At 40.0% G+C, this 24,883-nt stretch overlaps 6 protein-coding genes across 15 annotated transcripts; 3 read left to right on the top strand and 3 right to left on the bottom strand.

Moving 5' to 3' along the window:
• The first annotated feature begins 824 nt into the window (after nt 1–824).
• On the top strand, nt 825–6,757 carry LOC109533598 (torso-like protein). Of its 2 annotated transcripts, none has more exons than XM_048664926.1 (4): nt 825–997; nt 3,691–4,216; nt 5,559–5,800; nt 6,340–6,757. In XM_048664926.1, the coding sequence occupies exons 1-4, from the start codon at nt 885–887 to the stop codon at nt 6,491–6,493; spliced, it is 1,035 nt and encodes a 344-aa protein (XP_048520883.1). In that variant the 5' UTR covers nt 825–884; the 3' UTR covers nt 6,494–6,757. The 2 variants fall into 2 exon arrangements, with proteins under 2 accessions (XP_048520883.1, XP_048520886.1); XM_048664929.1 differs by lacking the exon at nt 825–997 and adding an exon at nt 1,072–1,147.
• Nucleotides 6,751–8,868, bottom strand: LOC109545871 (tetratricopeptide repeat protein 5). The gene is made up of 8 exons (XM_048664921.1): nt 8,570–8,868; nt 8,091–8,441; nt 7,790–8,032; nt 7,686–7,739; nt 7,446–7,631; nt 7,219–7,388; nt 7,015–7,159; nt 6,751–6,959 (listed from the first exon to the last, which is right to left on the bottom strand). Exons 1-8 carry the CDS (start codon nt 8,657–8,659, stop codon nt 6,846–6,848), a joined length of 1,353 nt encoding a protein of 450 aa, XP_048520878.1. The 5' UTR covers nt 8,660–8,868; the 3' UTR covers nt 6,751–6,845.
• A 309-nt stretch (nt 8,869–9,177) lies between these two features.
• LOC109545868 (cleavage and polyadenylation specificity factor subunit 6) lies at nt 9,178–12,873 on the top strand. Of its 5 annotated transcripts, none has more exons than XM_019916710.2 (10): nt 9,178–9,296; nt 9,461–9,646; nt 9,849–10,064; nt 10,180–10,372; nt 10,495–10,700; nt 10,752–11,043; nt 11,107–11,279; nt 11,329–11,636; nt 11,707–11,865; nt 12,281–12,873. In XM_019916710.2, the coding sequence occupies exons 1-10, from the start codon at nt 9,240–9,242 to the stop codon at nt 12,501–12,503; spliced, it is 2,013 nt and encodes a 670-aa protein (XP_019772269.1). In that variant the 5' UTR covers nt 9,178–9,239; the 3' UTR covers nt 12,504–12,873. The 5 variants fall into 5 exon arrangements, with proteins under 5 accessions (XP_019772269.1, XP_019772268.1, XP_019772271.1 ...); XM_019916709.2 differs by having other exon boundaries at nt 9,179–9,296; nt 10,180–10,357; nt 11,692–11,865; XM_019916712.2 differs by having other exon boundaries at nt 9,179–9,296; nt 11,341–11,636.
• Nucleotides 12,874–14,564: 1,691 nt separating this feature from the next.
• Nucleotides 14,565–15,697, bottom strand: LOC109534613 (proteasome subunit alpha type-3). Its single transcript, XM_019900339.2, has 5 exons — nt 15,579–15,697; nt 15,316–15,522; nt 15,013–15,258; nt 14,848–14,960; nt 14,565–14,795 (listed from the first exon to the last, which is right to left on the bottom strand). The coding sequence occupies exons 1-5, from the start codon at nt 15,597–15,599 to the stop codon at nt 14,618–14,620; spliced, it is 765 nt and encodes a 254-aa protein (XP_019755898.2). The 5' UTR covers nt 15,600–15,697; the 3' UTR covers nt 14,565–14,617.
• A 182-nt stretch (nt 15,698–15,879) lies between these two features.
• Nucleotides 15,880–23,328, top strand: LOC109534611 (pericentriolar material 1 protein). 5 transcript variants are annotated; one of them, XM_048664858.1, is made up of 22 exons: nt 15,880–16,208; nt 16,354–16,489; nt 16,542–16,729; nt 16,795–16,923; nt 17,109–17,307; nt 17,365–17,591; nt 17,683–17,827; nt 17,882–18,086; nt 18,688–18,860; nt 18,915–19,026; nt 19,080–19,344; nt 19,454–19,828; nt 19,885–20,294; nt 20,537–20,727; nt 21,138–21,417; nt 21,472–21,682; nt 21,741–21,842; nt 21,966–22,180; nt 22,236–22,420; nt 22,483–22,613; nt 22,857–22,980; nt 23,024–23,328. In XM_048664858.1, exons 1-22 carry the CDS (start codon nt 16,077–16,079, stop codon nt 23,068–23,070), a joined length of 4,182 nt encoding a protein of 1,393 aa, XP_048520815.1. In that variant the 5' UTR covers nt 15,880–16,076; the 3' UTR covers nt 23,071–23,328. The 5 variants fall into 5 exon arrangements, with proteins under 5 accessions (XP_048520815.1, XP_048520810.1, XP_048520819.1 ...); XM_048664853.1 differs by having other exon boundaries at nt 17,362–17,591; nt 18,915–19,023; XM_048664862.1 differs by having other exon boundaries at nt 17,362–17,591; nt 23,036–23,328.
• Nucleotides 23,329–24,007: 679 nt separating this feature from the next.
• On the bottom strand, nt 24,008–24,804 carry LOC109534608. Its single transcript, XM_048664940.1, has 2 exons — nt 24,451–24,804; nt 24,008–24,243 (listed from the first exon to the last, which is right to left on the bottom strand). The coding sequence occupies exons 1-2, from the start codon at nt 24,728–24,730 to the stop codon at nt 24,116–24,118; spliced, it is 408 nt and encodes a 135-aa protein (XP_048520897.1). The 5' UTR covers nt 24,731–24,804; the 3' UTR covers nt 24,008–24,115.
• Nucleotides 24,805–24,883: the final 79 nt, after the last annotated feature.

The raw sequence follows: 24,883 nt of genomic DNA, 5'->3' as shown, positions 1-24,883 counted from the left end.
AACAGTTTTTCAAAAACTTTATTGTAGTGGATCTTAGGCACAATTTTGTTGCACAACATCGATTGTTAGTTCTTAAAACAATATTTAACAGTACACCGCAATGTGCAATGATAAATACCCGGTTGTTTGAAGATGATTTTCAAAAGTTTGTAATACATTTTTCTGCAAATTGATAGACGATCCGCATTTTTTTGCACTTAAACTGCTTTAGTGTGTATAATTGTGTGTGTACTTTAATTGGAAATTTAAAAGAAGGCGAAACTCGAACAGGCATTTAGTACATGAGCACCCTTAACCTAGTATTTGCAGTATATGCAGCTTCTCCCTTGATAATTTGTTGATTCATTGTTATCAGCGTTATAAAATAAACTGCACCGAACACAATAATATCACACTCAATATGTGTATTTGAAAAGTTTATCAGATCTACAGATGCACCCGCACTAACAGAAAAATGTCGAATCCAAAGTGCAAATGTGCGTCCCAAGACTCAGGCCTCAGGCGCGAAGAGGCCGGAGTGGGAGTCGCCGTGACCGAGAAAAATCAGTTCACCCTCCCATAAAAAGTTATCACTTAACTTCAAAAAAATTCTTGTAAATCGAGCCGCGCAATTCATCCAAGAGTACGAATTTCCCGTTGTATGCATATTGAATAGTTTATTCAGGGAAGGAAGTGAAGAATAGTATTCTTCACTCAGATTTTAATCACTTTCACAGCCTATCAGGAATATTTCTCTTTCAAGATAACGAAAAATTCGAGTATTTGGACTCATTTTTGAGCGATCTCATTATTGCCTTGGAGTACCTACTTTGGTTTCAAGGCTCTCGATTACCTTTGACTCGGACTTTTTGTTTCAGCAGCCGCAGTACTCAGTCGTGTGTAGAATGTGGACTGGTGCGCGGCTACTGGTACTGCTGGTGACCGCGCTCGCAACTTACGGTGATGTTGGAGACGAGAACCAGCTGAAGGTCGGCAGGTCCATCGACATCTTCACCAGGTCAGTTTCTCAAACCTTTTGCTTTGAAAAATGCTGCCGTTTTCAGGCGAAATTCATTTTTCAATTCAATAGTACTCTCGTTGGTACCTGAATTGTGGACGCCAAACCGAACATGTTGATTGCCCTCTTTTATGATGTTTATCTACTAAAGTAAGAGATTTTTCTATTTTATGTTACATTTTTGTTTTCTTTGTGCGAATATAACTCTATGCCAACGTTTCTCCTACGTATAATCTATTTTAAACGAGTTTCAAAGCAACGAAGCCGAAACAATTCAAACATATTCAAGAAAACGAAACAACCGAATCTAGTTTCAAGATAAGCGACGAAAATAAGATTCACACGGTTGCCCAGATGTTGCGAGTGCAAATGGGAGGTCAACAGTCCATTATATTCATCTTCAGCTGAATTTCTTGCAACTGGTTCACAATGCCGATGGGAATTTCGTTAAGCTGGTGTTAAATAATATTTCCAGCCCCATCGACCCAGATTCGCATGTGTTGATTATGCGACTTCTGACCCAAAAGTTAAGTTCAGAAAATGTAGAAACGACGTATTTTTTCAATTTTTTGTATGAATTAAGTGCTCAAAGATGTCAAGGCTTACAAGCTTTGTGCTGCATAGAATCAAGAACATTTGCCAAACCAGGACCCAGCGTAATTTGCCATCTCAATACGTGTCTTCTACCAGCAAGAAACCAACTACAAAAATAAAACTTTCTAAGAAACCAAACAAGGATGATTTTTTCAAATATTGTGCACATCCGGAAACAAACTTGAGTTTGACTGCAGCACGAAGTAAATGCAAACAAGACATTAAAACAACCTTGGAAATTTCGTTAAAATTCCATATAGAAGATGCGAAACAGGTTCCCTAATGGCAAAATCCCATCATTAATCAAATGGGCAGCACAGAATTAAGTGTTTTGTTTTAAATTTCCATCGCGTATGTTAATGAATATGATTAAGGCCAAGTGTGTTGCCTTTTAAAATACGTGAACTCGCTAAAGTTGGCGTCAATATTAGCAATAATTATAAATAAACATTGGAGGAAAAAAATTAAATTTCGTTGGAAAACTTGTGGTTTTGCTGTTACTTCTCGTGTCTCAACTCATTACTTTTCATCAGCTTCATTTCAATCATTTATGATTGTGAATACTGTGGGTGAACAAATTGTCTAGCGTCTAGCGCGGCTTAGTGGAAAAATGCAATTAAAAAAATTGAAATCACCGTTCTGTTCTCATTTCATCAGCATTTTCATTAAGTAAATCAAATTACATAATTGTGCAAACAAGCAGATTGCGTGTTTGGCACAATTACGGTTGCGGCGTCGATATGAATAAATCTTAATTCTAACATCAAATTTGTTGATTTTGCGGAGGACAAAAAAATTTGTAATGAAAAATGAGAAAAGAACAACAAATAGCAAAACAGTTGAGATGAATTAAGGTCCGGCAATTGCAAAAGCGGCAAAAAGGTTACGGTCAAGACACGGTCAAGCAATTTATCGTAATGTTGCAACCTGCTGTAATTGCTGGATAACTTCAAGATCATTTTGGTCAGAGCAATGACTTGAGACATAACGGTCTTGTTTATCGAGGGGCTTTTTTTCGCCTTAAAGGCCGTGTCGTTTCATTGAACTTCTTTCTAAGGTTTTGCTAATTCGAATGATTCGCATCTTCAGGGATGATTAACCGAAAAGATGTGATTATTTTATGGAATATTTTCCTGATGTTTTGTTAGCGGGAATGACTGGCGTCTTCAGGGATGGTTGTGTGAAAAATTCAGTTAATTGCTAGCTACTGAAAGCATGAAATGTTGATAGAACAAATACGTGAATAATAACGACAGTTTGAAGTTATTTTGGAATTTTTGCAGCTTGAGTTAGACTTTCGAGGCCATTACTTGAAACTGCTGAGTTTTCCGAGCTTCAAAATTAAGGGTTTTTCGAGTTAGAAAGCTCGAAAAACTCATCAGCTTCTGATTTCGCTTGAAGAATAGAAAATATTTTTTTACTTTTGCACCACCTCTGAAGATGGAAGCCGCATGTGCTTGCGGATCATCAGCAAGAAATTCCTTTTTCGATTTTTTCGAGTTCTGATGTCGAGGCTCTTTCGAATCAGGAAAAAATAATTTCCACGGCGGCCACAAAGCTCGCCAAACTCATCAGCTTCTCATTTCGCTTGAAGAAAATATAAAATGTTTTGACTCAAACTGAACTGTTCAAACCAGACACTGTTTGCAACTAGAGTTCTTCGGATTTTGGGCCGCTGTGCTTGCGAAACATCCGGAAGATATTCGTTTTCATGACGGTCTAAAAGTGCGAAAAACTGATCAGTTTCAACTCGCAGCTAATTAATGCTAATTACTACATTACGCACACTATATGAATACGTAATTGAGCGAACTGTTACAATTTTCTACTGGTCAGTATGTTATATTATGTAAAAATCAATTAATCGTTAATAGTTGATTGGAGCAAAGTAAGACACTGAAGGTTATTTCACTTGACACTCATTAAAAACCATTAAATATTCATACGTTAAACGATATTATTTAAGAGAGGTTTGAAGGCCGTTGAATTTACCTTGATTTTTTGCGCCCCTAAATTTTTTTCTCTGGAAAGTTTGGATATTGATGAACCCGCTCCATAAAGCACCAAACCGATTATTAATCAATTAAAATCCATTCCAGATTTGGATATTTGAGCCTAAGCATGAAAGTAGTGCCCCGAAACGATTCAGACTGGATTTTCCGAGAACCGACCATCGATGTCTTCAACGAAGTCTACCAATACTCGATCCAGCCGGATCACTCATCCAGAAGCCAACGGAAGGTTTTTGACGGGGATTTTCACATGGAATTTTGCGACACCCTGAAACAGCTGGTTCAAGCCTACTTCCGGGACTTTAGGTTTGAGCTGCTGGATCAGCCCTGGAAAGCGTTCACTTCCAGCTGGAGCACCGAGACTTTGGCCAGGAATTTGGGAATAAATTCATCCTTCGTGGTCAAAGATCACTGTTATGTGCTAGTGAGATTGTCGCGGTTTCGCGATGGTTGGAAACTCCAAAGGACACCGAGAAGTGAAAATGTAGTGGGTCCAGTGCAGGATGAGATTGATAACATTAAGTTGGGTGATGTTTCCAGTGTTCTGATGTTTATCAAGAAGTTTGGATCGCATTATATTCACTCGTATGTTACTGGAAACTCATTGTATCAGGTAAATAGAAAAAAAGAAAAATTATTATAATAATTTTGTTGTTCCTGCTACAACATAAAGGTAACCTTCACGGTTCCACTTTAGTTCTCAAGTTCCATCCGGATGGCATGGCTGATGGCTAAAATAACATCGAATTAAAAATGATTGAGATGTTTTCAAGGATTCTTTACTTCCTTATAGTCGTTTTTTTTAAATAAAATTAATAAAAATCCAGTCTAAATCAAAACTAATAAGAAATCTCGGCAAATTTAATGTGAAATTAAACTGTACTAGAAAAACTGCATGAATTGGTTTCAAGGTTTGAACATTTCTCCTTCCTTGAGCATTTACTATGAATATTCCACTATTGAAAGACATGCATAGTAGATTGTTCTGCTTGGGTCTGAAGGTCTTTTTCCACCCATATTGCACGACATTTTTGCAGGCGTGTCGCATTTTGAAAACGTCCGGTAAAATATAGTTGTTTCCACTAATTAGAACAGTAAAAGGCAACAAACAATTATCATACAATGGCACAGGGTTTTGCCAATTCTAATCATGGCCTGTAGTGTTGGAAATTTTCAAATTTGCCTTTAATGGAAAATGCATAGACACAAATCAATCAAATTCGTTTGATTAAATAGGAAATGAATTCCAGGTGCAATTAAGTAAGCTGGAACAAGTGATAACTAGTAAGGACGTAATTAAGTAGCCCTAATTATGTAGGACGTCTACTTGAATTGCATTCTGCCAATTGTTTTCGCAGGAAACCGTTTAGGAAATAATCTTTCACGGTGACAATGCTTTACTATTGTTTAATGTTCCATTTTAGTGGAAATGCAATTACGGGGCTCTTTATTTCATTTATGTAATTAATACTGTGTGAATTTTGCACTTTTGCATCTCATCCCCGTTAAGTTTGTAAATGGGTAAATAATCTTTTAAAAAGTCGATTTTACTAGATATTGGGCTATGTTTGGTGTTATTTCACATTTACTTGAAGCTAATTGATATCAGCGCCTTATAGACAGTAAATATTACAACCGCGTACAGTTTATCTTTGTGCTCCAGTTGTTATAACGATAACATGAACGTGATATAATAAGTTGGGGGCTTTCTTAGGACGTTTATTATATATTGCACTATATGTTATGAGCAATGAACCGACAATTAAGGAGAAGGAAAGTGAAAAATGCAAAGTGCTATACGCGGCAGAAAGCCACTCAGTTACATATTTAAATGTGCCTCGAATAATAATAATAATCAACTTATTAGTCAGCATATATCGCCATAATTAAACATTTTTCTGCTGATAAACTAAGCAAACAATAATGAAACTCAGCACTTTTGCCTTTATTTTCAGGTGTTCGTGTTTAACAAAACCCGATACTACCAAGTAAAGGATGTGCTGAAGAATCAGGGGATTTCACGTGTTAGTGAAACTAAGCTAAATGAGTACTTTAGTCCCTGGTATGCCGAACATATGGGAGTTATTAAGGTGGCCAGTGGGAATAAAACAGTGGAGAATTGGGCAACGTCCAAGCTGCGGCATAATTATTTCATCTTTACTTATCCGACGCTGCTCAAGTCCAAAGGCGACCCTAGGTGAGGACTAGTTAATACATAGGTAGTTGTTGGATAAGATAAAGACGTTTATGAAAGTTGCTTAAACGAGTTAGGAGCGGCGAAGAGTTTTAGACTAGACTAGAGTGTATAGAAAAATCGTGCTTACCATTAAGCGTCGCATTTTTGTAGAAAAGGCGGCAAAACTCTGAAGAAACTCTAAACTGTTTTGAAAACTTCAATCGCGCATTTAACTGGCACAGTCACAGTGTTTGGCAAATAATTGCCAATCCTGGGCTGTCACTTACTGTGTGAAGGTACTCAGTTTAAAAATATGATTTAAAAAAAAAACACTATCCGTCGGAAAAATAGCATCAAACGATGAAGAAAATCAACAGTTTTCATCAGAAAATTTGAAAAAAGTTTGATTTTGCGAAATCCCAACGGAACAAATCTCACCTAATGTCACTTCACTTTCCGGAAAACTGCCTGGATATCAATCAATGAGCTTGTTAAAGCTCATGTACCTATGACGTATTGGACGTATGAGTATTTTTTGAATATTTTTTATTTATTTTCAGATTATTGAGTAAACTGAACAGCTTGCTGAAGAACGAGGCAATTTTAGGAATGGAAATGAGGTCTTTGGGCGCGGTAATTAAGGAGCCATCTAAGAAGAAATGGTTTGAAGAAGTGTTAGATAATTTTTTAAAGTTATGGGATAGCAATTTGTAATAGTATTTTGTGGTTACCGAATTAATTAAGTGCATTTTTTTATTTTCCAACTTTAAAATTAAACTCTATGGACGGAAGCGCATATCAAAGCGGTGGCTTCCTGTCGAAATGTGATAAAAATGTGATATATTTATATTAGCGCTCCTACATAGGCAATTATTCCAGTATTTCATTGCGTCATTGTACATAGTTTCTATGTAGTTTATTTTAGTGGATTAAGTAGGTAGTTTATTGAAAATAAATCAAGCTAAACGTAGTTAGTTAGTTTAGATTTTTATTTAAAAAAAAGCAGTTACATAAATTATCAAAAAAAGAAACAATAAATATAAAATTAATAAAAATTAAAATAGCACTAATGGTCCAACACACACAAAGAGGCATTAGATACCACTTTATCATCCACCTGCTTGCCATTGACGATCATTTGCATGGGATTTTGCACTCGGACTGTTCTGAATTTGAAATGCTACAAACCAAGCTTAGTTAGAACTCTTTCAAACCCATAGAAATCATCCTCATACATTATCTTTGTAATGAAAATCAATATCTGTAACTAGGGGCTGTGGAATGGCAACTCTGTCGCCTATTATCACTCCTTTTCCTGCTGCTAAATTATACAACGTAGTCACGATTATTGTTTCGGATTTATCTATCGAGCAGAATGTACTGGAGGGACAAATCAGGTTTTTAGAGAGTTACTAAAAGGAATTGATGCAAACACTCACAATGGCACTCCTGATTCAGTCACAACTGAACAAATCACTGTGCCCAAGATAACTTTTCCAACATTTGACCCCGGTTGCAGCTCGTTATATGGAACATTATGAAGCGCAGTTGTAGTTTCCCCACACTGTCCGGCTGCTGAATAGGGGCCCAGATATTTGGAGTTGATAGTCTGAAGCATTTATTGAGAAATTTCGAGTTCCAATTTATAGGAATTAGCAGACAGTACCTTCAATATCTGCAGCAGTTTTTTCGGTTTCAATTTGCCTTTGGTTCGAATCAATTCGACAATATTCTGAAGGTACTGAAGCAACTGCGCGCCTTGAACCTTTGGATCTTCCCACATCGGGTCGTATAAAGCAGCTGTCTCTAACGACTCCAAAGCCTGCTTATACAGTTCTTGATATTTAAAAATCTGCAAATTCAACAGCAAAAATAAATACACTTGAAACTCCAGTGAACTACGTACAATTCCCTTATTGTAATGCAACTCGACGGAAGTTTTGCAATTGATGTCTTTCTCCTAAAAGAAGTTGATTAGCTAGTGATATCAAAGGTTTTAGATCGAAGTACCGCTTGAGCGTAAGCACTTAAGCACTGTTTGATGGTGTATGGGGATTGGGTTGTTCCGAAGAATATGTACAATTGAGCGGTTCCCCAATTTAACCAAGACTTGCCATCTTGAGGGTCCATCTTGAGGGCTTCCTTTGAATAGCATGTGATCAGTTCAATCCTTTTTTTTAATGAATCCGCAGTTTCAGTCTGGGCCCGCCGCAAAATAGTTGCCAAGTTCCGAAGAGATACTTTGTTGCGCTTCTAAAACCAGTCAGAATGAACCTTTTTATCTGGAAATTCCTCAATCTGTCGCAATCACCTCTCTTAAGCCCCCTTCAAAACAGCTTTGCGCTTTAGCAAACTCATTAGCTTTAAAATAACTTTCCCCTAATTCATTCCAAGCGTCCACTATTTTTGGATCAAGCTTAATGGCTTTGGATAGCAAGCTTTCAGCCTCGCTACTGTAGGTGGTACTAATATTCAACAATTTTCCTTTTAGGTAATAATAATAGGGCTTATTCATTTCTAGGGCAGCCGACTGATGTTTGAGAAAAATTTCCAACTTTTCATCCATCTGCCTATCGAGATCTCTCGATTGGTTTGCCGCATTTTCAATGCCGTAGTTTAGAATGTATCTATCTTTGAAAAACCCTAATTCGTTGACAAGGTTCTGTAAAAGATTATAGGTTTTAAAGGTTAAATGTATTATTAATACAGAGTTCAATAGGGTGGGCTGCTGAGACAATGGAGAGAAGTAAGATTAAACAGTGGCGCAAAAGCAGCTGTTTGAAAACACACCTCTAAAAACTGAATTAAGTCTTCGTGGGGCTCCCCGCAGTCGCAGGACTGATTAGTGGCCTCTAAACTCATGCTTGCAGCTGGAATCATCGAGCCTAAACCATTCTTGGGAAAATTGCAATAAAAAACGTCGACACGTTGAACGCTGTAAAGTTGAGGTGTTTGACTGTTTTTTTACACTACTTTTTTTATGCAAAGAGCTTTCAATTGAAATCAATTAATATTGGGAATTTGAAATTTAAAAATTTGTATCTTGCTATTTATTGTTATTATAACACCTAAGGGGGGATATTTTGTGATTTGATGTTGACAATATTGACAAGAGACAGGGCAAGTTTGCGTTTTTGCCGGATTTATTTAAATGGGCGGGGTTTTCGACATAAAAAGTTTTTTTAAATTAATTAATTAAAATTTAATGGATTTATATCAGTGATTTTTAAGGGAATATTTTTGAGAACAACTTGCAATCAATTGCAAATGTTTCTGCCTTTTCCACTCAGTAAAACACCGGGTAAGAAGCGAAATTGCAGCCAACTTCAAATAAATTGGAAAACTATCTCTGCAAAACTTGCGATGCGGCAACGTACGCGCCAAATGAGAACTTTGACGCACGTCCGGCGCCTGACAATGCACGAAACGTTGATGTTGGTGTTGATCTGTGTTTGGTAAAATGGCCGAGAACGACATAGATTTATATGGTGACGATATTGACCAGGATTTCGCCCAAGTAAGTGCATTTAAGTGGCATGTGAACCCTACCAACTTCCATCTAATATTGGCCTATAAATCGGGTAGTTTGAGCTGTTTGGAGGCACTTTGTTTGCCCGGTCTTTGGCGTTCCCACGCCATTAACCACCTTCCATATATTGATTTTACGATTTCGGCCCTTAGGACGAATATAGCGGTGAAAACGTTGACTTATACGACGATGTCATTGCCACCGGAGCGACCAACAATGCGGAAAACTCGGACGGAAAGTTTGAGGGGCCTGAAGGCACGAATGGGACTTCGGTACCTACAGTGGCTCACACTACATCTGGCCGAAGATTGCAGCTGTACGTAGGAAATCTCACATGGGTAAGAAAGTTTTTTTGTCGTAGTATTATTTATTTTTATTTATTATTCCATTCTTATTCATCCTTATCTGTGGGATATACAACGTATTTATAACAAACCGAATGCAAACTCTCCTAGGGGTATGGAAATGGAATGTACATTCCAAATTAGTCTATTTTTCTAATATTGTACTAGAATTATACTTTATTTTTTTGCATTTCAGTGGACTACAGACCAAGACATTGCAAATGCGGTGCATAGCATCGGCATTAATGATTTTCATGAGGTAAAGTTCTTTGAACATCGACATAATGGCCAGAGCAAGGGATTTTGCGTTATTTCTCTGGGTTCGGACAGTAGTATGAGGAAATGTCTGGAACTGATGCCCAAAAAGGAGCTGAATGGTCAAAGTCCTCATGTTACACTTACAACGAAACAGGTAGGAAAGTCGTAATTAATTACTATTCTTAAATGAACTGTTTCCTGAGAAATTGTCATTTCTTTCCAAGTTTTAGTCCCAGTTCCAACCGAAGTGTTTGTATGTTTTTTCTTAGGCATTGTCGATTTTCGAGAGTCAATCGAAAACGCGCCCCACTCCGGCCAACAACTCGAATTCAAGGCCTTCACATCCCAGTGGAGGCAATCAGGGTTCGATGCAAAATTTCGGAAACCGAATGCCGATGAATCAGGGACCGATGCGCGGGCCCCCCATGGGTCCCCCTGGAATGCAAGGTAATGCCCGATTTGGTAAGAATATTTCCTTATTACAAACATACTGAATGCATTTTTTTTAGCGAGAAATTTTTTTCTGGGATTTTGCAAGCCACCAAATAATCGTGGTTTTTACTGAATGTGATATGCACTTTCAGGTGGTCCAAGAATGCAAGGACCGCCCGGTTTTAACGGCCCGCCCAACATGCAGCAACAGCCTCCGAGGTTTCAAGGACAGCCACAATGGAACGGCCCTCCGAGACCGAACGGGCCGCCCGGCCCCCCTAATATGGGGCCGATGCGTACGGGACCAGGCGGTCCGCCGCCTGGACCGCAAGGCCCCCCTAGACCTGGCCCGCCTATGGTAAGCTTTCCCGCTTATTGCCCAATAGTTTAATATTCATTCTATGATCAGTTTCAAGGACCCCCACAAGGACAGCCGCCCCGAATGCCTCAACAAGGACCGCCGCCAGGACCTCCGGGAATGCGACCCGATTGGAACAGGCCCCCGATGCAGCAAGGTTTCCCTCAAGGGCCACCACCAATGCAAGGCCCCCCGAGAGGGCCTCCGCCTATGCAGGGGCCTCCAGGTGTAGGCGGGCCGCCTCAAGGCCTCCCTCAAGGACCTGCCCCGCACGTAAATCCAGCATTCTTTCCTCCTACCGGAGGCCCTCCTCCCATGCAAATGGGCCCTGGACCTGGACCAGGTTAGTTTATCCCTTGTTTGCTCATGGGATATTAATTAATAATTAATCAAACTTTGATTGCAGTTATGCAGCAAGGACCGCCACATGGACCGCCGCACGGTCCGTCGATGGGCCCTCAACAACCGCCCCAACATGGTCCGCCCCACGGATACGGACCGCCCAATAACATGTCGCAGCAGCCGTATGGGGGACCGCCGCCCGAACATCGGCCGGATATTCCACCAATAAGCGAGCAGGTAGATTCGATTCAGATGTGCAGATTTTAAAAATACTTGTTAATATCAGCATTTCTTTCAGGAGTTTGAGGATATAATGTCGAGAAATCGTACTGTGTCTTCATCAGCCATTGCTAGAGCTGTGTCTGATGCTGCTGCTGGTGAATATGCCAGTGCTATCGAAACTCTGGTAACAGCCATATCCTTGATCAAGCAGTCGAAAGTAGCGAACGACGATCGTTGTAAGATTTTGATCAGTTCATTGCAAGATACTCTGCGAGGCGTGGAGGATAAAAGCTACAGTTCGTCGAGGCGTGATCGGTCCAGATCGCGGGACAGAGCGCACCGCAGAGGAAGGCGTGAGCGCTCCTCCTCACGGTAACGTAGAGAGCGTTCCATTTCTGCTTTGGACCAATTGTTTTCTTGATGGTAGATATCGTGAACGCAGCAGGGACCGAGAACGCGACAGGGATCGCGAAAGGGAGCGCGATAGAGACCGATACTACTCCGACAACTACAGGGAGCGCGACCGGGAGCGGGAACGTTCTCGAAGTCGCGGCGAAAGAGTGGAACGCGAAAGAGAGTACCGAGAGCGGGAACCCGAAGAGTAAGTGCTAGTTTTCCTTATTTTTACCGTTGAGAATTTTGTCACCTTTTTTAAAACCGGCAAAGGCAATAAGGGTAGCGAATTAAAGTACCTGATGTAAACCCTTGCTTGTGACTGCCTCAAATACCATGTGATGAATTGTCGAAGGGAAAAAGTATCCAATCACCGTCCTCCTTTCAAAAGGATCAATAAGTGATTACCACGGTTTCTTCATAAAAAATCTGCGCTATTGACTGAACTTGACTTTTTTCACCTTAAAATGGATGGAATGTGCACCTTATCCGATGATTCAACATCTGTTATGAACTTGCCTAGACTAAATCTTTATAGCATGAAGCGATATTTATGTATAAGTGATTTTAAACAGTCGCGCTTGTATCCGATAAGTGAGAAGAAGAATTTCAATTTTATCTAGGCCAAGAGTGTCGCGACCACGAAATAAATCGCCGGTGGAAGCTGCTGAGCCAGCTGGAGATGCACCTCCATCAAAATCCCGATACTACGAGGAGCGTTCATATCGAGAGAGAGAGAGGGAGCGAGAACGTGGAGAACGGGAATCAGGACGTAGTCGCGACACCGAGAGGGAAAGGGATAGGGATCGAGAACGGCGAGAAGAGTCCCATCGTTCTAGACATTGAAAAATCGCGCAAATTTGGAGAAAATGGCACGTGGGTGGTTGCTTCTTGGTCAAGTTTCTTTTTCATTTTTCGCCACTTCTCCAATTACATTCGTTATATTTAACCTTTCAAAGTATATCGACTAGAGTACCAGACATTTTTATTTTGTTGAGTATCAAGCATTCATGATACCGCATTATTTTTTAATCCATCACAGTCAATCATTTCAATCGCTTGTCTTTAAGTGAAAAAGGTACATTAATGACGTGGGACACCAAGTTATATTCGTATTACCGACGCTTGGATGAGTTACCCCAGATGCAAAGAGGATGGCCAGCAGCCGAAAAGAAGAATGTATGACTTGGATTAAAAGATATATTTGGAAAATACAGTTCTTGTGTGTTTATATTTAAACCACCTTTCTCCTATAATGTAGCTGTACCTTTATATAATCCTTGCCCTTTTTTAACTAGAAATAGGTTGTTCTTCAAACAAACGCGCTATTTAGCTAGTTTTTTTTCTGTTTCGTTTCAATGTTACTGGTCAGTTCGTAGTCAAAATAAGTATGTTTTCGGAATTCGATATTTTGTTCCAAATTTATTGATTTGTATTCATAATAATAATCGTTTGAGAAAGGAAATATGTTGATCAGCTTTATTGGCGATCCCCTTGTTGTCTAGTCAATGTACAGATTAGTGTTTTTATTTTATTGAAATTTTCCAAATCGTTTCAGGGTTAACGAATATTCGTACGTTGAAACACTTGGATGGATTTTCCTAATAATTACTGTTTCAGTTACAAAGTGTAGTACATAATATGTCACGTAGAACATTAGCAAAATCCATGCATCTACCTTCGTTTTACTTTTTTTCCACTTTCAGCTGAAACGTTAATTTTAAACATTCTTGAACAAATTGAATGAAAGTGGCGGGATTTTGTTCATTTATTGATACATACGTTTTCATTGTCGGTTTTAAGAAAAAAGTTATTTTTTCGAAGTCTTCTGTTTCATTCAAATTAGCATTTTAGGTTTTACACTGAAAGCTAGTTTTTCGTTGTTAATAAAAGAAGTCTGTTATGCGGATAGAAGTTAAGTAGACATACTGGTATACAAGGCGAATTGCAATAATGAAAAGGATTTGAAGCATTTTACATAATTGCGATTAATTTGAGTAAAAATTTCACCCAGTTCGTCCTTTGGTCGATTGGTTCAAAAATTGATTATTTCTTAGCTCTGATTGTGTTGTACATTCTTAAAATAATGGTTAATTTCCTAAGATTTTCTCTAAATTGGTATAACGTTAACCAACAAGGGATCCGATTAAATTTTATGAAATTTTATTTTTTCCAGTAGCTGAGCCTACAGAATTAATTCTTGGGTGTCCTTCCTGAATTGTTTCCAATTAAAAGTTTCCACAAATTGAAAATATTTTTATTTTAATTTGAAACAATAAACAGGAAGTTACCGATGTGTTATCTAACTGGAGCACATTACAAATGATTATACATTATAATTTAATTCAACATTAACTGTGATATTTTTCTTAATTTGTTCTAACGCAGTTTACCCGTAGAAACTAATGTATTTTGAGTAAATATAACTGTAAAAAGATTAACTTCTGATATCCATAGTATTAAATGTATTATAAGCATGTTGCGTCATTTTAAGGTAAGTAATCACACACGTTATGTATTAGTAGTAACCTTTGTAGTGATTTAGCAATGTATCCCGAAGTGTTTTTTACTCTTTTAAAACCTTTCATGATCACATGAAGGAATTCTGAATAATTCCAACAATGTATTGCATGTTTCATGTAATTTCATATATGTATACGGTGATTGGTTCTGTAGCTCTGTTTTGGAGTGTTCCAACAAATGTCCATTATTAGTAGATGAAAATTGTTCAGAACTGGCCTACAGAAGAAAAACACCTTGTACAATTAATAACTAAAATACTGGCTGTGATAATACAAACAAATTACTGGCTGTGATTAATCAACTGAAACTGAGCTGTGATAGTCAAAATATATTTTAAATTTGTCTTTTGGCTAATGCCGGAGGACAGGAAATAAAAAACCTTTATCAAGTACGGTTGTTTTACTCGTTTAAAACAAACACGAGAATTGTAAAAGAACTTATAAATCTTCCGTATCCGATCCGGAATCGGCCTCCATGGCTTGCTTCGCAGCATTTTCCGCCTCTAGAAAAACGTTTTCGGGCACTCTCTCGTGCAGTCCGTTACTGTCCTTGCAAACCCACGACAATTCCAGCTCAAAGTTCTTGTCTTTAAGCTCATCGTGAACAATGTAGATTCTAAAATGTTCCAAGATCAATCAAAACAATCCATTGGGGTTGAAAAACGTACATTTTAGCGGCTTCTTTGGCCAACTCCCGGCAAGTAAGTCGTCCTAGTTTAAGCTTTTCAATCTCGGTTTTTGCTGATTGTTTGGCCTTGCCAGTGGCGCAACCGTGATTACCCTGGGGGAAAAGCGTTTAAATATTTTTAAATTTAGGCGACAACTTCACCTACGTAGCTGATCCCTGAGGGGTCGATTGTATACATGACAGGCTCATCATTTTCGTAACTGATCAAAATTACGCTGCACCCGTAGGGCCTAATGGCGCTGTACAAAGTATAGGCGTGCATATACATGCTAACACGGTCGTTTAAGTATTTCAAGGGAATACTGGTTCCGAACTGCTGTCTGTATTCCGCCGCTTCCTTTCGGGCGATTTGCACTATTTGGCGGGCGTCGGCGATTAACCCTGAAAAACCCTATAAACAAGAGCAGTTGCTTTGAGGGCTTTAAGAGCGCGCTAAGTTCAAGCTAACCATGCCTATGTGTTTGTCTATGTTGAAAAGCCGCTGATTGGTGGTTCTCTCGTGCAGTTTGGAGAGGATCAGCTTCTCAGCTGCCAGCACTATTCCATCTGAGCCTTTAAGCCCTATCACAGTTCCACTGTTTTCCACTGCTTTCATCGCGTACTCCACTTGGAACACCCTGCCATCGGGCGAGAATTGGGAGGCCGATAAATCGTACTGGAGTAATGAATATTTAGCATCTAATTTAGCTTAGTTTGGACGGTTTTGCTTACCCCTGTGCCGATAGAACTCATTTTTGCTTTTTCAAATTAGCAAATTCTCGATGACAATGCTATTTGGGTTAAAAAATGACTGTTTATAATCGGTTTTAGGTTATGAGCAGGGTGGCCAACTTTTCAAATGCGTATTACCGTACACAACACTACACATGTACATGTACGGTAATTACCGTGCGATAGGCCACCCTGGTTATGAGCCTCTATATTCTGCTATACAAGTTTGCCATACTGAGCATTCTTGGTGTTTTAGTTTCGCTGTGGTTTGTGGCATTGGACGAGCTCCAAGTTTTCATTGTCAAGTCTGTGCATTGTCAATAGATGAATGTAAATAAAAATGATAGTGTTCCAAATCTTGGATAATCTGGACGCCTAAATTAGCGAGATTTTTAATAGAAAACAATAACAAGCTCTAAAATAGTGATTTGTCATTATATTTAGACTTGAAATCTTTGAGAGAAATAGTGGCATCCCAAGCCAAGACGTGTGAGAAAAATGGCTGATGGTCAAGGGAACATAAATAGACGAAATACAGGCACAGTTCCAAAAATTAAATACTCCAATAAAGCGGCTGCTATGCGCTCGTCAAAGGACCAACCAAAAAGCGGTCGAATGTCCAACAACCTCGTAAGGAGCATGTTTTTTCCTAATGTTTTATGCTACTGTAGAATGCTGCAGCATGCCAACATTGTAGGATGGTGTTCTATTAATAAGTTTTGTATAAAAATAGCCCCCGATTGAGTTTTTAAGTAGAGCACGACGTTCTTTTCAGTCTCCCTCGTGGCACATGAATGGTGACTCTGCGAATTTCATTGGCAACAAGGGAAGGATTCAAAGAAGCCACTACTCCAGCATGGAAGTTGCTTTGGATGGCTCAGAAGTGTCCAATGGGATTGCGAATTATCCATGTAAGCGGTTTGATTTGAGACTCAATTTCCATCAATTTTCATCGCTTTTCAGTGAATGGCATCACGCCAGCAAGCAGTTCCTCAACTTCAAGAAGAAACTCAATTGGTTCGACCCTAAAATGCGACAATGTCACAAAATACCCAGACAGGCGGCAGATTGAAGACAAACTGCACCAAATCAGGGAGTATCTTGAAGTGACCAGCTCCTTAATGACCAACATCAGGAACTCAGACGAGCAGGTAACTAGTGCTGAAATCACCAGCGTTTCAGCTAAAAAAATCCGCACAAATTTGGCGTTTAACAGATTTTTGATATTGATGAGAAAACAAATTTGCTGCAAACCAGAGACGATCTGCTGGACAGTGAAAAAAAATTGTCTAAGCTTCTGGAAGAAATTGATAACAGTGAAATGGCAGAAAGCGTGGTTGACCAGGTGATTTGGGCGTTATGAGTAGAACTACTAGTACTAACGTGTGTACACTAATCCAGTTGCTTTAGCTCAACTAGCTCTTAGTGTATTGGCTCTGAGACCCTCCTGAAAAACCCTCATGTGCAGTGTTAGCTGAAACATGTTCACGCTTGCAAAAAGTACTCTACAAAAGTTTGTGTCTGTTCTAGAGCCTCAGCAATGCGGACAACTACTCAGAACACAGCGGCGACTATATCAAGCGTGTTGAATCTGACTTTGAGAGCTTCGACAATGAGCTGACTGCGATGAGGGACCAGCAGCAATCCCTGCTGAATCTGAAGCAAAAGTCCGAAAACCGACTTATGGACGCCCGACTGATTCAGGACAAATTGGCGGCTGCTGGTCACTGTGAGTTCCAGGGGTTATTTCAAGGATTTTTATACAATCAAACCTGTTGATTAGCAGCCAGCAATCAAGTGAATCTGGATACGCAGAAGTGCAACAAGAACCTGAGCCTTGCCGAGTTTGACACCGCAATTCGCGATTTGGAGGAGAGGACCAAGAGGCTCAACCGCAATCGCCCGGAAAATGAAAAAATCACGGCCGACAAAATCGTGTCCGAAATGCAGCATTTGCAGAGTCAGATCATCAGCATGCATGATGCCAACAACGAGAGGGAGCAGCTGATTCAAGTAAAACATTGCTTTTTACCGGGGCCTTTTCATTTGCGATTTATAAATGTAATAAATACGAGCTTTATACTTTGCTTTTGTCCCTTTTTAGGTGTTAGATAATCGAGACACTGAGCTTCGATCGCAACAAGCGCAGTTAAAGAAGAAACTGATCGAGCTTCAAACGAAGAAGGAACAGGTTGATGAGCTGGTCATGCAGCTTCAAATCCTGGACGAAGACAATCAAAGCGACGTTGGTAGGAACATCAAGTTTCATCCCTATTTTACCACTGAATCCACCCCCTATTTAGGTATGCAAGTACGCAATATCGTGACAATGAAGGACCAGCTGACTAAGCTGAAAGACATGATGGGAGTGGTGAATAACATGAGCGAAAGTGCTTCGGCTGCTGATGTACAGGCAGCCACTAACGAGATTTGTCTTACGGCGGAAAATCTGCAAAATCAATTAGCTAAGCCCAGTCATAAAAGGAACGACAGCTACGTGGAAAATAGGTGCGAAAATGTATACGCTACGTACTTTTGCTGTGGTTTTTCAAAATCCGCGTTAGTTTAGTAATTTTTCATTTTGCGTAAAATCTAGAAACATTTCTAAAATTATGTATTGCGCAGTGGCAACTAAAGCTTTACAGCTCTATTGGTTCTCTAAATATGAGCCAAATACTAAAAACGGTTATCAAAACCCGCGTTTATTCAGGAGGGGATCCAGCTTTCGAGTCAGGGGGGGTTCAAGTCGTAGAAATTCAGACTTTTGTTGTATATGAAATTAGAAAAATAAGCGTTAGTCGCTGTAAACCCAGCACAAGGGGGGGTCGTGACAAGTAATTGATATTAAATATAATTGAAAGAATTTTTTCGCGTCTTAGGAGGACAAATAATTTTTCTTATTCCAAAAATTATTTGTCCTCTTAAGGATTCCCATTCAGTTAGAATTTTCGGACACTTAAAAGCTCTTCATTATAAAATATAATGTTTTACATAAAAGAGTGTGCAATTTAGGGCCAGTGACAAATGTAGCTTTACATCTCAACTGTAACAGGAGCGACAAAAATTTTAAGAAATTCTACGGACAAATTCACGAACGTAATTTTCGTAGATTGGACAATCACGTTGCAAACGAGACGTTTCAAAAGCAGCTGAATAAATCCCAGAGGAACCAGGGAGCGAAGCCCAAGCAAAGAACAGCCAGCATCAATGAAAAGATTGCCTTGCAATCAGAGCTGGAGGCCAAAAAGCGTGAATTGGAGGAAATCATGGGCAAACATAAAGGTGCCGTTCATTCCTCATAAAATGTTCTTATGAGAAGAACGTTTTCAATTTCAGCATCCACTTCGAACCTCAATCACGACGTCCGAGGCAATCCTGTTAACGATATGTCTTGGAAGCCGCCCATTTTCTGCCAAGACGAGACGAGCGAGGACAGACTCTCAAGGTGGTAAGCACAAAATTCTTATAAACTTGCTTACATTTGCATGTTCACTTTTTCAGTGACGGAGACGAAAACGAGTATTCCGAAGTGCACGACGACGAAAACATAATTTTCCCACAGCAAGTGAACTCTTACTATCGCTCAAATCGAGCAAAACGCACCCCAGAAAATCGCTCAATGTACGATTTTCCACCCGAAACCTTGCAGAGTGTTTCGCAAGCTTCCGGCCGTAATGTCCGAAGCCAGTCGGTTAATCCGCCGGAATTTGATAGACAACAAGCCCGGTTGCCTTCAAACAATCAGAATCAGGAGAAACCAGATAAAGTACGTTGTAATTGCTGATTGTTACTACTAATATGTCCACTTTCCCATCCAAAAATAAGCATTTTAGTTGGGTTTCATCCAATGTGATATGAGCATGTTGTTATTGCAGATTCAGAAGCATCTGGAGCTGATCAAAAGCGTCTGCGACACCGTTCTGGAACAAATGCCCAACAATCAGGCGTCCAATATACAACAAGTGCGGAACAACATCACGCCTTCGTCGATTTACGCGGAGGGACAGCGGGTTCCGTGCCCACCGAGCCCCTTTCGAGCCAATCAGAATCAGGTTAACGTTTTCCAGGCGGAGCCTCCGCTGTTTCAAGCGTCTGCTAACAACCAAACCGACAATGGGAGTTACCAGAACTGGTTGGCAACCAATACGTTGCAAACGCAGTCTTTTATGCTCACCACTTTGAATCAGTGCTGCCAAATGCTGTGGGCGCAGCAAAGAGAAATTGCCCAACTCCGAAACAATGTTAACATGGTACGCTTTCACCCAACTAGATTAGGTCATGGCTAATTTTTCTCCGAAATTTTCAGCTCCAAGAAAGAATGGACTTGCCGTCGTACCCCCAGCCAGGAGACTTGCCCCCCAACCTTCACACTCAGTCCTTTAACGCGCCCGCTCAGAACCATCTCCCAAGTAACCATCTGCGTGTTTCGACCGCTCAGAAGACTAACCAAGTGTCCGCTGCTTGCTCAATGCCTAACTTAAACCAATATAATCCGGTGTCTTCGAACAGCGACATGGCTTTCTCTAACTCGAGCAACGTGCCTAATTGCGCCCTGTTAGAGTCGTGTTTGAATAACGCAAGCCAGCATAATCTGATGCATGCGGCCAATTCTAACTTAAACCAGGCGATACCTGCCCAGATCTGGAACGGACAGGCCTTGAACAATCAAGTGGCGCCTGGTAATCGAGCTAACAATTATTGGGACAATTTTCGAAGGTAACAACGCCCAGCACGTTTTTTTTTTGTTTTTATTATTTCCTTTTAATTACTGTGTGAGTTATTTTATTCCCATCATTTATATCCTATCTATAAAACATCCTTTAGACTCCTAGAAACTAGAAAGTTCTGTTGTCTTGCTGGGTAAGTTCCATAGCAGATGGCTTCCGTTAGTTGCTTTGCTTTGAATTGCCAAAACTGTTTAGGTTTAGATCACTGAAGGCCAATTAACCGGTTTTTAGCTATTCGCGTCAAAATCAGCTATCATCGAAAAACAGCGAAAGCAGCGTTCACAACGCAGCCTCCAGTCTGGATCGGTTTCAGCTGGATCGAATCAACCCATTTTCTATAATGACCACTTCCAAAAGCAATTCCGAACACTCTTCGACCAATTCACAGGAAACCACTCCTCGTAAACGAAGCTCATTTAATGGTAAGTCCATCAGTGAACTTGTTAAATAAGGTAGTCGGTTTGTGCTGGCAGGATTACATTCGAAAAGGGTTAAAACTTTTCCCTATTTATTAGAGAAGCGGTTTCCAAGAATTATGTGCATCCTTTTTGTTCCTTGCATTGCAAGTTTTTAAATTGTCACCCTCTATATAGCGAAACTCTTTGATTTTGATGCACACACCCATAGTTTCTTCAGATTGTAAGCGCCACTATTTAGCAACCGGCTCTCGTAAAGGGGCAAAGCGCAATAAGGACGGCAGATTTTGATATGTGTCTCTCACTCTTCACTGTGGCACCAGTCCTATGGAAATTGCCATATTGAGCTACGGGGTGCATTCAATATGAGTTCGAGTTTTCCAACATTGATTCAATTTGCTAATTGCTTCTTACAGTGCCCAGTCAGCGAATGCAGCAAACGAAAGTCGACCATCATGGTCCGCCCCCCGATGTGCTCAACGTGAATCAAAACCTGCCCAAAGCAGGCTTTGATCAAGTCGAGCAATACATTTCACAGCCTGAGGGCAACTTTATGTTAGATGGGCTGAAGATCGATCTGGGCAGAGCCCTAGATATCCCCGCCCAGGAAAGAGTAAATATTTCCCGGGAGCCTTTGCAGGGGCGGCAGCGCAACGAGTGGCACACTGAAGAGCGCAGAGATCAGCGACTGAAAAAGTATTTTTGAATAGCACCCAAACGTGCAATTTGCTGAGGAATTGGTTGTTTTAGGAACCGGTTGGTCGATGAGTTAAGAGAAAGCGTGTATAAGGAAGTGGCCTCATTGATATCCGCCAACGAAGCCCGACCCCATTTCCTGATCCAGCTATTTAAAGATCTGCAGAAGATCGAATCCGATTCGTTGCGGCTGAAGATTTTGCAATCAATTCAAAGCATTTTGACCCAGTCGTTTCAGTGCCCGCCAAATCCCAGCTCAAGACCGGTGAGTTGTGCGTCAAATCGCTTAATCTAGAGCTGGTTGATTTACTTTGGGGTTTTAGATGGCAGCATCTGAATCAGTGCTATCGGAATCTTCTGAGCAGGCTTCCATTTGGTCCAAACCCACCAAGCAGCTGTCATCAGGGCTTTTAAACTTGCATTTGGTATGTTTTCCTTTAGATTTTAATAGCGTGGGACTCAATTCAAAAAAACTCACAAAGTTTCATGAATTTCTTGAGTTGCTCGAGTTTTGTCCAAATAGGGCATGAGTTTCAAATATGTTCCAGGAAGGAGACGAGCCATTTTTGCAAAACTCATACAAAGACATCGTGTCCCTTTTGGATGGATGTGAAGACGATGTGATAGGAAATCGGCTTCTGGCTGACATCAAGCAGGTGTTTTTGGAAAGTGATCTTTTCAGGGATTCGGTCAAGGACACGGTGTTTTTAAAACACTTTTCCAACGTTCTTAACGATTCTCTGGAGCAATATCGGGGGAAAAAGTAAGCAACCCATTCAGGGAAAGTGAGATAAACAACAGGAAACATTCGATTGCAGAGTGCACGAGATGAAGGTGCATTTGATTCAAACCATCGGCGATTTGCTGCAGGGCGAACTGTCCTTTATTCATCTCATCCAGGAGACGATTCCGGAAAGTTGCCTGGGACCGGAGAGGAAAGACTCGGCGCAATCGGCGCCTTCTTATAGTGCGGCCAGCACGTTATTTGATCTGTCCAATCAAGGTAAATTGTAGCCATTAGTGGCCTTAGTTTGAACGACCTGAAGTTGTGCTGTTCGTTTTCAGGATCATTGCAAAACGACAACATCCAGAACGGGGACTTGGCAGAAGCCGATCAAAGCAGGCTTGGAGAAAGTGAGCTTGAAGACGAAGGAGCTGTGGGAGGAATTATCGAGTCTCCTGAGGAAGTGCTACAGGTAGTGAAGGCGCTTTTCAAGTTGTCGCTGAATTTGATCAAAAGAGGAAAAATCAGCCAATTTTTTGTGCATTTCAGGTCGCAGGAAAATGAACTTTTATACATTTTAGTTGGCACTTCAGGTGCGACAGCTCCTTATTTTTCACTAGCGCAGTTTAAAAGAACACAGTTTTTTACGCAAAAAACTACTTTTAGTGCAAAGCTCTAATCACAACCTTCTATGTTTCTCTTACAATTTTTCCAGGATCAACCAGAAGAACTGATACACGTACCCACTATAGATTTTCCTGTTAACGGAGAAGGTCTGGATCAAGTACCAACAAGGCTTCCCACTAAAGTAAAATCTGAATCAACTACTCCCACTAAAGGTAAGGTTTAAGTTATTTTCATTACAAAAAATCAGTTTCAAAGGCCCCATTCTAGATCTTCTTTGTTCGAATCGCGAAGAGCCCTACTGAAAGCAATTCAATCTAATGAGTTTTCTAAGCGAATTGTGTGCATTTCCAGGTGGAAGGCTGTGTGAAGTTGAATATTTGGACGATAATTAACTGTTTTTTTTTGTAATCTTTGCCCGACTCAAATTTTTATCTAACTGTTCTATAGGATGTCTTTATTCGCCGTTTATAAACATATTGAAATGTAATCGATTTAAGGACAATGTAGAAATAATCCAAATAATACATATGTTGAATGAACCAATAAAAATACTTACCTAATTCGCCTTTTACATAGCAGTTAATTCATAATAGTCACCTGGATTCTGATTTTCACTAGCTTTACATTGATGGTGACTGGGAAAAGATGTGCTCAAATTCCTCTGTCGGAACTTGGAAAAATCCCAACATTTCCCGAATTTTGTTCGGAAAATTGTTGATTTTCTCAAAAAGGAATTTTCTGGTAACAGTTTTCGCGTGTTTTCCCGACCGGTAATGGGATTTTTGTGAAAAAACGCGATTTTCCACAAATCGACTGACGTTTAAACGCCCGGACTGATATATAGATGAAGACAAGTACTGACAATAACAGTGGAGTTTTTGCAAGTGAATAACATTCGGGAATTTTCTTCAAAGGGTTGATGACCTTGAGAAGAATAATGGAATATCTGGATGCCTCAGTGGTAGGAACGATTTTTTCATACTTTAAACCCTCGAAACCTGGGCCTTAGCCGTTTTCCTCTGTATGGTCCATGCATGTCACGCATTTATGGCTAAACAATCTCTCAAAAAACTATTTCACTCCCTATACAGTCGAGGAACGTTTCAAACAATCAACTCCTTACCATTTAGTGCACTGCAAAATTCACACATATTTGATATATGTATTAAGATCCCAAAAAACATTGGAGTAAAACCATAAATCCTCGTGGCTCACACTCGAAGAAATTAGGCCACTGTAGAGAAACTAGTTTAAGTTTATTTCAGTTCTAGAACATATAAAAACACGAATACACTTATCAAACTAAATTAGTAATTAGTAGCAATTCGATATTGAGTCACAAAATAGCTACAAACTGGCAACCCAATGGTAGTAACTGCAACCATGTGTTTCCCTTAAAAGATCCTCTTCCAAATACCGTTTCGTTGGTGATGACTTTAGACAAGGTGAAGACTCTACAGGTGGCATTGGCGGTTCTAAAAATATAGTGCATGAATGTAAAAAATAACTGCTTAATCACAGAGCGGATTTATTAAATTAAACTTAATGAGGTCATTGCTATATTTAGGCTGATTTGTTTGCGATCAATCCAGATTTAGAAGACTCGTTGCATTTATCCCAAATGGGGTGTTAGGTGGTGGCAAAGTACAATGAGTTGCAGGTTGGTTGTTGTTGATTCTTACCATAATGGCACTTTCTCTTCCATGTGGTAGTTATTTCTGAATCAGTGGCTAGTTTCCTTTTAACCCCGCGGCATGGTTCGAGGCACGTTTTATCCGAATCGTCAATGTGCATGGGCTCTGGCACGTTTTCACCCCTTACCGGCTGATAGCCATAGTAACCATTCGAAGAAATGCAAAAAAATAGTTGCTGTTCATTGTCGGCAGCTGGGTAAAATGGTTTCTGCATCTCCCCAATTGATAGTGTATCCATTGGGGTTGGATTCAACATGTCTGCAAGCATTTCTTCACTGGAACAACAAAATACACCAACAGGATATTTATATTCTACCCAAACCAACGCTCACTTTTTCTAGGTTAGCTTTTTAAAAGTACCTTCTTTCATTGTCAAAAGTGACGGCTACGGATCTTTACGCACAGAACAGCTTTAAGCTAG

Source organism: Dendroctonus ponderosae, unplaced genomic scaffold (assembly GCF_020466585.1).
Source record: "Dendroctonus ponderosae isolate FM_Combo_2020 unplaced genomic scaffold, Dpon_F_20191213v2 Dpon_F_20191213_1, whole genome shotgun sequence".
NCBI lineage: Eukaryota > Metazoa > Arthropoda > Insecta > Coleoptera > Curculionidae > Dendroctonus > Dendroctonus ponderosae.
This window is presented reverse-complemented; position numbering and strand designations above follow the sequence as displayed.

Coding starts and splice junctions, on each gene's coding strand:
- LOC109533598 (XM_048664926.1), top strand. CDS start 885: ATGTGGACTGGTGCGCGGCTACTGGTACTGCTGGTGACCGCGCTCGCA. Junction 998..3,690: donor TCCATCGACATCTTCACCAG/GTCAGTTTCTCA, acceptor AATCCATTCCAG/ATTTGGATATTTGAGCCTAA. Junction 5,801..6,339: donor AAGTCCAAAGGCGACCCTAG/GTGAGGACTAGT, acceptor ATTTATTTTCAG/ATTATTGAGTAAACTGAACA.
- LOC109545871 (XM_048664921.1), bottom strand. CDS start 8,659: ATGATTCCAGCTGCAAGCATGAGTTTAGAGGCCACTAATCAGTCCTGC. Junction 7,632..7,685: donor TGCATTACAATAAGGGAATT/GTACGTAGTTCA, acceptor TTGAATTTGCAG/ATTTTTAAATATCAAGAACT. Junction 7,389..7,445: donor AACTGCTGCAGATATTGAAG/GTACTGTCTGCT, acceptor TAAATGCTTCAG/ACTATCAACTCCAAATATCT.
- LOC109545868 (XM_019916707.2), top strand. CDS start 9,240: ATGGCCGAGAACGACATAGATTTATATGGTGACGATATTGACCAGGAT. Junction 10,701..10,751: donor CTAGACCTGGCCCGCCTATG/GTAAGCTTTCCC, acceptor TTCTATGATCAG/TTTCAAGGACCCCCACAAGG. Junction 11,866..12,280: donor CGAGAGCGGGAACCCGAAGA/GTAAGTGCTAGT, acceptor AATTTTATCTAG/GCCAAGAGTGTCGCGACCAC.
- LOC109534613 (XM_019900339.2), bottom strand. CDS start 15,599: ATGAGTTCTATCGGCACAGGG. Junction 15,259..15,315: donor TAGACAAACACATAGGCATG/GTTAGCTTGAAC, acceptor TCTTGTTTATAG/GGTTTTTCAGGGTTAATCGC. Junction 14,961..15,012: donor ACCCCTCAGGGATCAGCTAC/GTAGGTGAAGTT, acceptor CTTTTCCCCCAG/GGTAATCACGGTTGCGCCAC.
- LOC109534611 (XM_048664848.1), top strand. CDS start 16,077: ATGGCTGATGGTCAAGGGAACATAAATAGACGAAATACAGGCACAGTT. Junction 21,683..21,740: donor CAAATCCCAGCTCAAGACCG/GTGAGTTGTGCG, acceptor TTGGGGTTTTAG/ATGGCAGCATCTGAATCAGT. Junction 22,981..23,023: donor ATCAACTACTCCCACTAAAG/GTAAGGTTTAAG, acceptor TCAGTTTCAAAG/GCCCCATTCTAGATCTTCTT.
- LOC109534608 (XM_048664940.1), bottom strand. CDS start 24,730: ATGCTTGCAGACATGTTGAATCCAACCCCAATGGATACACTATCAATT. Junction 24,244..24,450: donor GAAGAGAAAGTGCCATTATG/GTAAGAATCAAC, acceptor CTATATTTTTAG/AACCGCCAATGCCACCTGTA.